Raw genomic sequence first — 10,737 nt, 5'->3', positions numbered from 1 at the left:
TGAATGGGACGACTCGAGGAGGAGAGGATTGTGCGCCGGCTCACCGGCCTCAAAACGGTCAAGAAAAGAAGCACCGTATGGGGATCCCTGTTTAACTGGGCCTACCCAGGCTGACCTGGTCTAACCCACTCCTGTGGCCACTCGCCTCACTTCACGTCCCCACTCTCCCTCTCCAGGCCGCTGCCCTGACTGGAGCCTCCTGGGAACATGTCGTCTAGATTCCTCTAACAGCAGGCTAGCATTGGTCTTTGTGAGTAGGGCGCCTCTGTAGGGAGGTGGGATCAGGAGGACTGCAGATCATGGAGACTATTGGACTGCCTTTACTACACATTCACATGGGACTCCTGCAGCCTCTACACTGGGAATAGAAACACTGTAAAGTATTTTGCTGCAGCTAACCACATCTGATATTTCACCATAGATCTATCACTTATGGTCGTGACACTCATTGAATAAATTAATTGTTATGATTGTGAAAAACCGTTAACACTGGTGTATTATAGGAACGTTTGGGTCTGGTTGGGGTGGACGCAGTATAATTGCTAGCACCCCTTCACTGTGGTTCCACACAACTCTTAAGAGGCCCAGGATAATATTAACTGCATCAGGTTAAGCTGTGAATGGTTTTCTTTTTCTGTGGTTTAACAGGTGACCTCTGTTGGATGTAGAGGGAGAGATCAGGCACCTGGATTGCACTCGGCCTTTTCCCCTGCCTTCAAGCAAACCTCTGTCATTTTAACATTTTAATACATTTGATACTTATCTTCGAATCTAAAAGTGATTGTATTCCTCATTTAGATTCCGTATATAAAATGTATGTCTCTTCCTCAGCTAGGCTGACTGCAGTGGCTTGTTATAAGAGTTGGTGGAGGTGGTGTGTCTGTCTGTGTGAACTTCCCATTCATGCATGTGCGGGAATGTGGAAGTTTAGGATATGCTCCTATGGAGGCTTTGCTCTGTAAACATGCAGTGTTTTATAATAACCACAACACTCACATTTCTAACTCCTCTAAGCCATATCATGACTGCAGAGGGGGACGGGTCAAGACAGTGCAGCTTGGCTGTGTGGTCTCAACCATGCACCACCCAACCTTAACCTAAGGGACTGAGACCCTATCCCAGTGACGGTACAGCCAGGCTTTAGTCTGCAGGCCTGGATCGGGCCCATTCTCTCCCTGTGTGTGTGACTTAGCTAGGATCTCTTCTGTTACCTATTATTCCTTGTCTTTGGTGTGTCCTGTTATTTTTTTACAGTTATTTTGGCTAAAACCATGAGACTGAACCTACACCATGTGTTCTTAATTCAGAGACAGTAGATATGGGACCTGAGGGTGTGTCCTCACAACCAATGTTCAAACTCTCTGCTCTTGCCCACATCACTTGTCTAAGGATGTTCTTTGTTTGTTTTGTGTTTTTGTATTTGTTTTGTTCATTCTTTTTTTTTCGACAATGTGCCTTGTGAATTTACCGTGTTTGTGGATGTTGTCTTGTGCCTCAGATCTCAGACTTGCAGTAGCATTCAGTTGGTTTGGCTCAGATGTTGAGAACTTGACAGAAACACAGACCTCTAGACTGGGAGTGACTTTTGGACCGGTGTACAGTGGAGAGAGCAGTGGCGGTATGTTTGTTTGTTGTGTTTGTGTGTGCAGTGTTGTAGTACTCGAGACTGGTCTCGAGACCACATATTGAGTTGTTTCGTTCTTGTCTTGGTGTCGGATACATTTGTACTCTGTCTTGACTCGGTCTAGAACAGTGACGACTCGTCATTTCTTCCCGATACCAGCAGAGTAAAAAAATTAAACATAATTATCAACTTCCATTCAGTCAGTACATAAAACCACTTCGCCAGGCCAAATATACAGTGTATTCAGACCCTTGACTTTCCCATTTTGTTACTTACAGCCTTATTCTAAAATATATATATTTTAAATCCTCATCAATCTACACACAATACCCCATAATGACAAAGCGAAACAGATTTTTTTTGCAAATTTATTCAGAATAAAAACTGCTACCTTATTTACGTAAGTATTCAGACCCTTTGCTATGAGATTTGAAATTGAGCTCAAGTGCATCCTGTTCCATGATCATCCTTGAGATGTTTCTATGACTTGATTCGAGTCCACCTGTGGTAAATTGATTGGACATGATTTCAAAGGCACACACCTGTCTATATAAGGTCCCACAGTTGATAGTGCATGTGAGAGCAAACCAAGCCATGAGGTTCAAGAATTGTCCGTAGAGTTCCGAGACGACAAGATTGTGTCGAGGCACAGATCTGGGAAGGGTACCAAAAAATGTCTGCCGCATTGAAGGTCCCAAAAACACTGTGACCTCCATCATTCTTAAATGAAGAAGTTTGGAACCACCAAGACTCTTCCTAGAGCTGGCCAAACAGCAATCAGGGGAGAAGGCCTTGGTCAGGGAGGTGACCAAGAACCCGACGGTCACTCTGTGGAGATGGGAGAACCTTCCAGAAGAACAACCATCTCTGCGCACTCCACCAATCAGGCTTTTTGGTAGTGGCCAGACATTCCTCAGTAAAAGGCACATGACAGCCTACTTGGAGTTTGCTAAATGCACCTAATGACTGACATGATAACAAGATTCTCTGATCTGAAACCAAGATTGAACTCTTTGGCCTGAATGCCAAGCGTCACATCTGCGAGGAGGGAGGAAACCTGGCACCATACCCAAGAAGACTCGAGGCTGTAATCGCTGCCAAAGGTGCTTCAACAAAGTAATGAGTAAAGGGTCTGAATACTTACGTAAATTATATATATATTTTTTAAATAAATTAGCAAAATGTCTAAATCAGTTTTTGCTTAATATGGAAATAGTTGAGGTTGAAAATCAGAAATCTATAGGAAAACTCGTTTAAAAAAATAAAAAAACACACACCAAAACAGGAAAACATTTCACACAGAGTGGGTGCTTTTCCTTCGCTGGGCGGGCTGTTTGGGAACTTTTTAACAACATTAGAGTATATCCACTACTCCAGGCACCACTGCATAGGGATGATGGAAAGACAGCAGTCACACACAGCATGTTAAAGGATGAGCAGTCCATAAACTCTGACATAATAAGCCTGTAGGTCCCAATAATAAGAATACAAAAACGCAACCATTAAGCATTTCCCAATCGAAATGTACAGCTATTACTTCACGTTTAGCACACAGAGTAAGCGGTGACCTAAAGTTTAAAGTGGAACTGACAGCATTTTAACTACTTTGCAGATATAAAACAGAATCATATCAGTCAAAAATATCTAATTCCCAGTTCATGCGACAAAACCAACATTAGYGGTTTTAAAAATAGGTTATATTTGACTCAACGTTCCATGACATACACTAAGGCATTGTTGGCAGAGTAGATGGATGCAGTRCAATGCATGATTAATATAATTCACCAATAGATTTCTTGGTAGTCCCAAAAATATTGCTATCAGGTTGTAAATCACAGCTGGTCTGGTACATTGTTTGCTGCCTCCATTCGGGATGCACTGTTTCAGTTTCAAACACTCAATATTCTGAACAAAAATGTACAAATGTAACTAAGGCTGGGAATGTCAATACAATTAAACTAGCAAGGGCAATGATCAAGTTAGTCATAACGTGGCTAATAGGCCAGCGTATCTATTTATGTATCAAGCTAAAAACACAGCCTAACGTTAACTAGATAGGAGGATCTTTGGYGGAGTGGGTGAGTGACTGACTTTTTACCCTCATAACATTTATTTTGYTGGCTATACACAGCTAGAGATGCAAGGTTAGCTAGCAAGAATGACTGTTATACAGTTAGCCAGAGAGAACTTGAACGCAAGAGATATGCTATCTCTCCGATTTCAGAGCACTCTTGTCTGTGTGCCAGAGCGCTGAACTGATGACTTTACGAACGCGCAACACCTGCCGAATATGTCCTTGTKAGTAAACATAGGTTAAAAAAWATAWWWATAAGTTAGTCAAGAACGCTCTAGATAACATGTAACCAGGTTTGCTACGGGGAGTAACATGGTCATTGAGGTGTTCTCTCATTTGTGTCGAAGTAGCTAGCTAACGTTAGCAAGCAAGCCAACTTTAGCCAGTTGGGTGCTTGGTTTGGACAAGCTGCAGAAGGGCGCGGAGGCTACAGTTCCCCATCGTTTATGAGTGCAATTTTGAAAGCTAACTAGCTGAAAGTTTGAGAGGATTTATCTAATGTTCCTTTGTTAGATTTGAGCTAATCTTGCTCTGGCTAGCATGAGTTGATGTGCATAACTGAGGAAGAGCCTACATTTTTCATGGTTGTTTTTTTTATTTTATTTTTACCGTTATTTTACCAGGTAAGTTGACTGAGAACACGTTCTCATTTGCAGCAACGACTTGGGGAATAGTTACAGGGGAGAGGAGGGGGATGAATGAGCCAATTGTAAACTTTGATCAATAGGACCGTAAAGTTCCCAAATGTAAGAGGACTCCCGTGGTGTTTACATTTTGCTGAAATCCAGTCAGGTGTATTTTTTTGGTTGAATGCGTTATAATGATTTAAAGTCGCGCTGTTGCAACTGCCTGTAAACACACAGTCCAGTTCAAAGTGAATGATGGCAGGACCGTGTTTCAAATGGCTTGTTTGTATGAAGGTCTACTGTATAGCTCTGATTAGCTACCGGTCTGTGTCGACTCCGGTCCTGGACAAGACCAATGTTTTTATTCATTTTTTTGTACTGCAGTGTCTATTAATTGTCCAAACGCTCGGCCGCTTTCCCACTCTATATTGCTATAGAATTTTCACAAATGCCTTAGAATGTTTTGGAATTATGTATTCTAAGAATTTAGGAAACCATGAAAATGACCATATCTAATTTGTCACTTGTCAGAATAGTTTTTTAAAGGTGTTATTATTCCTGGGGGTGTATATGAACAGATTAAGATTTCATGTTGAAAAAATGCGGTCAGTTCCACTTTAAATGCAACAGTGTTCCACACAAATAAGTTATTTCCGTGCTTCTTTCTACATCTGCATTGCTTGCTGTTTGGGGTTTTAGGCTGGGTTTCTGTACAGCATTTTGTGACATCGACTGATGTAAAAAGGGCTTTATAAATACATTTGATTGATTGATGGCTAACAGCAAGCACGCTGCAATAGAAAACAGTTCCACTCACCAGATGATGATCATTTGAAACTTCTTGTTGAAAGTTATTCTTGAAATGGGAGAAGCTAACAAATTAGCAACAACATCCTCTTTGATAACACCTGCTGCAGCTCCTGTAAACTGTTAACCCTTTCCATCCAACAAAAACTGATGATTAAATCAGAACAACATTTTAAAATAGTATAATTTATTATTATTTTATAAATCCTTAGCCCCATTGTTCCCCAGTGTGTTTGGGTTAGTAATAACTTGTAGAGTGGCTCTATTTACACTCCGCATGCATTTTAACTTCTGAATATCTAAAGTATCCATATGTTGTTCTGAAATATGAACACAGAAATACTGGACATTTTGAACTCTTATGGTGGTGAATTGACAATAACATTCATGGTCTTGAATTGGACTCGCATTTTTCTGGTCTTGACTTTGTCTCACCCTCTTCCTCAGGTCTAGGTCTTGAATCTGTCTCGCTTTAGGTGACCTGTAACACAACACCAAGTGTCTGTCTTAATGCTTCTGTAAGTAAGGAGTGGTGATACAGTAAATGTGGTGATGATGAACTGTTTGAGTAGGATGTTGTTGGCTGAGGCAAAGGAATAACTGACTGTGGGGTTTGGTAAACGGTGGTGCAGGTTGTCCTCAGTTCAACAGAGGGATTTTATTGTAAAAACTAAAATGACTGGCAAATGATGGACTTACATTACTATTAAAAATGATTTTACAATAAAGTTTCTAAAACACTGAAATAACAGATTTTGTCTCTGAACAGAGAGTGTGTTCTGTTTTGTCAATTTAGTAGGGTTGTAGCAGGGTTTWAAAAAACGTGTGTTCCCTGACCGGGAATCGAACCCGGGCCGCGGCGGTGAGAGCGCCGAATCCTAACCACTAGACCACCAGGGAGCTGCCAGAGCATAGAATGATTTGTAGTAATAAGTCTCTTGGAATGGAGCGGGTGGACAATGAGAGTTATATGACAGTCTCTGAGATCATAGGTCTTCGTAATACTCTAGACTGCCAACAGGGTACACATTTTCACAGTGACAGAGTGGGCCCTCAGTAAACAGTAACAGGTGCAGTGAGACATACAGCACTGAGTGAGGACCTATTTCTTCCCATAGAGGAGTACACTGACTCCAAGAGTAATGTCTCAGTATCCACAAATAGACTCCTCACTACAGACTTTTCAAGCATTCAAAATGACTCAAACTATTATTGACACACAAGCCTGGCTCTCAAACACTTTTTGCCTCTTGTCCTGACTCGCTTGCCATTTGACTGCACACAGACACATGTTGACAGGCAAGCGTTGGCTTTTCTCCCAAACAGAAAGGTTGACTCACTAGTCTCCCTGTGGTATGTATGGTCTTGCCCCTTCTCGGAGTGAAGTCGAAATTGTATGACCAAGTGTTGTCTGCAAAATCTCTACACCTTTAGGTAATCCATTCAGAAAAGTACTTTTGACCTCAMGTTTAATGTGATGGAAGAAGAACTCTGCCTGTAGACTAGCGGTTAGAGAGTAACCGAAAGGTCGCTGGTTTGAATAGTTGAGCTGACAATGTATGAAAAATATGCTGACGTGCCATTGAGCAAGGCACTTAACCCTAATTTGCTCCAGGGGTGCCATACTATGACTGACRCTGTAAAACACATTTTACTGCACCAGTCTGGTGTATGTGACAATAAAACCGTTTTCTTTGTATTGTGCAGTTGGGTGTAGGCCTGTTATGGGGTTAGTAGTTACTTTGTCATGTTGAATTRATCTAATGTGTTCTGCCAGTTGAGCTGAAGTGCATTCAATGAGGCCCAAAAGGACATTCCCTGCCTGGGAATCAAACCCAGGCCACAGTGGTGAGTGCTGAATCCTGACCACTAGGGACTAGCGTGGCTTCCCAGAGTTATTTCTGTTCCTTGGAATCACTCCTAGCAGAATGTTGTGGGGAAAGGGCTATTTGTTTCTCGTTCCCTCAGCTGTTCGCTGTAACCACATCGTAAACGAKGGAAGACCCGTTCCAGCTGCACAATCACTCACGTCAGACTTAATAATAAACCCTGATAATGGTCATAGAGCGAGAGAGGAATAGAAAGAGGGTGGGGGTCCACTGACTCACTCACAGGGTCAATAAGAGAGAATAGCCCCCTGAGGATCTGGGGGTATAAATATAATGGACTGGACAGAGAGGAGCAGTCCAGACACACCAACGCGCGCACACAGCTCCAGTGACCAGAACTCTGGGATTAAGACACAACCCATACACCATGTCTCAGGTAAGCCAACTTCCCTGTATCCTACTGTACTGACCTACTGTATCAACTATTTGTCACTGTTTTTGATGATAGCTACATTTCCATATTATTTCCTATGTTAAGGATTCCACAATGTTTACTTTAGAATAGAAAGATTGAGACAAATCAGAGGGAGCGTTGTAGGATCAGAGAAAGGTGTGAGATTTTGCCCTGTCTTTAACCTCCATTCTTTCCTGCCCTTCATAGCCCGTTGAGGTGAAGAAGAAGAAGCGTCCTGTGATGAAGGAGGAGGACTTGAAAGGAGCCCGCAGCAAACTGGGGCTAAAGGGCGAGCCCAAGAGTAAGACCTATGAAGTCATGGTAGAGTGTGGTGAGTAGGACCTTTACCACTCCACAGTGTGTCATCGGAACAGTGTTTTACACATTGGCACTATTGTAGGTTTCCATTCTGGCTCTACAGACTCAGTACCTATAGTACTTTTGCTTGCCTAACATTTTTTTCTACTTGTGTGTCAAATATAAGTAATTAATCACTTTCACTAGTTGTAGACACTAGCGTAGGGAACATATCAGGGGGAGTAAAGTTACAGTCAAGTGAGACGTGAGCTCGGTTATACTTTTTAGAATGTTATCTCTGAACTCTGGCATGTATTTGGCCCGAGCCCAGCTCGGATTGAGGTAGTGACAAAGTTTCCACTCCTTCTATAGAGACTGAATCTTGTATAGTCAGTCTGTAAGACCAAGGGTATATATAGTTGGTGGCAAGATAACTAGAAAGGAGGATAAAATACAACAACTACAGCACTTCTTCTAAAGGTTATAGACACATTTCAGTATATAGATTTGTCAGTGTGTGTATATTGTGTCATGTTTCTGTGGTAGTGTGGCYTGCCAAGCACTATCTTTGCTCACAGCCTTGTCTCTGTCCATCCACAGAGCGTATGGGAAAGGTGGCTCCCTCAGTGTTCAGTGGGGTGAAGTCTGGAGGAGAGACGGTACTGGAGAAGCCTAAAGCCCCAGGAGCCAGCATCTTTGGCAAGTAGAGCCGTCCAGTGTGGAGTGTTGGCTATCATCACTGCGCTAGAGTCTAGAGGAGAGACGGGACAGACGCATCAATGGACAAATGGCAATGAAGAAGCCAAACCTTGCTGTTATTGAATGGTTTGATACCTGTTTTTCCATTTTCAGCACGGAAATAGGCCCATCTCATTTTGAGCAGGTTGTTCATAGTAGGGTTTGTTCATACTGTATGATGACTGTTTATGATTGAGAATTTCAAGGGCAATTCCAGCATTATGGATGTGATATTTGCACACACAATMKGAAACAAAATGTCTCACAGAGTTGACTTAGCACTTACATTTCTACTTGATATCATGATTGCGTTACYCAGCAATGCTGACTAGTGAGTCATTGATCATGTTATGACGTGTCCGTAGCGGTCACATTCGTTACGCTTAGAACGAGTACCTACAGAGAGAAAGGAAACCAGTTKTACATCACATAAGCCCTTGATGAAGTTAGCTTTGCACAGAAAGTTTGCATACAATCATACTCKAAACATGTCCASATGTCCATGTCCAAATCAGCATTCTATCTTCACCAGACTGTACAATTCTAGACTAGCAATCAAAGGACAAAAATGTGTTTCATTAACCTTCCGACTTGGTCAGAAACAGAGGGACAGATGTGAGTACCAAAACAAGTTCTGTGAGCCATTGCCAAAAGCTATGAAATATGGTTGACTGAAAATACTTATTTTGAGACTATGTAGCCTACTTGTAGTAATTAAATTTGGCAAWTATAAAGGCCAAATGTAGTCTTTACTTCAAAATACACACATTCAAATAGAATTTTATTGGTCACATATTTTGCAGATGTTATTGCGGGTGTAGTGAAAATATGTTAAATATTTTCGCTAAATATGAAAGTTTTTAATTAGGAAATAAGCTATTTTTTTCATGTTCAGGTTGACCTTACTATGAAGTTGCTCAAATTGTAAATGCTGAAATATTTGTCTTATGTTTTTATAAACAAATGAATGACTTCCCTACTTATTGGTTCTGTATCCCATTGTTTGGAGTGTTAAAAAATATTGCAATGTCACAGCATTACTACACTACAATGTTGTTACTACAAGATTAGCGTCTTAAACACGTGGACAAAGTCATGTAAAAGTAGGGGTGTCAAACATACGGGCCGGATCTGGCTTGAATCTAGACAGAGTAGTTAGTGAGCTAACTTTGGTCAGCTCTGAGTTCAACTCGGGATCTTTTGACACGAAAGTGACTCACCTTTAAGCCAGGCAAATTTCMAKAGGTTGACGTTTATTGTAATGAATCTTACACTGGAGGCAGAACTAAATTATTTCTGCTAGATGGGCTAGCTGCAAAGTCAAAATTGGCTATCATAAAAATGTATGGTTAGGCATTAAGGTTAGCTGTGTGTGTGTGAGGTTTAAAATCAGGTTTTATGACTGTGGCTGTGCCAGCTAGTYACCACTCTGCAGAGCTGCCTCCAGCACAAGCTTCATGACATGCCAACCTGCTAAATGTATATGGCAACGAATCCTTCAGAACTAACCTGCCCCGGAGCAGCCTAAGTTAAGGACCAATCAAATTAGGTTCCCTCTAGCAATTGCCGTAAAGAGTGCACCATCATCCCTTCATTCTCCTGAAACATATTTGGGGCAGATGACTGATTTTAAATATTTTATTAATCAAATGTGAGTTGAAAAATTATAGTATTGAAATGCAATATCACACAAAGTAATTAGTAATGACAGGATGCATTTGAAACTTTTGTATGACTTATTACAATTTTATCGATAACCATATTACAATTTTATCGATAGCCATATTACAATTTTATCGATAGTCATATTACAACTGTGTTGTGATAATTGCATTGTTTGCTCTATAACCTGTTAATTCATATGCTTTGCGACCGTGATATATAGGCCTAAAGGCAGAGACAAGAAGACGGTAACAGGATAAAACCACACCTTTGTTTTATCACAAAACCGGATAGCAACCTCTGTCCTGTGAAGTCCACAAAGCATATTGCATGTACAGTAACAGACATGACCTACAGAGTGGTCAGCCAAGTTAATGTTTGACTTTAAATAACTATTTGACACTAAACAACAATTGATTTAGAACCACCGAGTGGTGCRGCTAGTCAAATAAAATATACCTTGACCATGTTGTCCTTAAGCCATTTTGCCACAACTTTGGAAGTATGCTTGGGGTCATTGTCCATTTGGAAGGCCCATTTGCGACCATGCTTTAACTTCCTGACTGATGTCTTGAGATGTTGCTTTAATATATCCACATAATTTTCCTTCCTCATGATGACATCTA

The 10,737-nt window shown here is 41.2% G+C and overlaps 1 protein-coding gene and 1 non-coding gene across 2 annotated transcripts; one reads left to right on the top strand and one right to left on the bottom strand.

Moving 5' to 3' along the window:
• Positions 1–5,959: 5,959 nt before the first annotated feature.
• trnae-cuc (transfer RNA glutamic acid (anticodon CUC)) lies at positions 5,960–6,031 on the bottom strand. The gene has a single exon. It is a non-coding gene; the product is annotated as a tRNA-Glu (tRNA).
• Positions 6,032–7,284: 1,253 nt separating this feature from the next.
• mustn1b (musculoskeletal, embryonic nuclear protein 1b) lies at positions 7,285–9,428 on the top strand. The gene is made up of 3 exons (XM_023996324.2): positions 7,285–7,396; positions 7,622–7,745; positions 8,312–9,428. Exons 1-3 carry the CDS (start codon positions 7,388–7,390, stop codon positions 8,416–8,418), a joined length of 240 nt encoding a protein of 79 aa, XP_023852092.1. The 5' UTR covers positions 7,285–7,387; the 3' UTR covers positions 8,419–9,428.
• Positions 9,429–10,737: the final 1,309 nt, after the last annotated feature.

The sequence above is a fragment of the Salvelinus sp. IW2-2015 genome, linkage group LG11 (assembly GCF_002910315.2).
Source record: "Salvelinus sp. IW2-2015 linkage group LG11, ASM291031v2, whole genome shotgun sequence".
Classification (NCBI taxonomy): Eukaryota; Metazoa; Chordata; class Actinopteri; order Salmoniformes; family Salmonidae; genus Salvelinus; species Salvelinus sp. IW2-2015.
The sequence above is the reverse complement of the archived record's forward strand: the minus strand, read 5'-3'. Positions and strand labels throughout refer to the sequence as shown.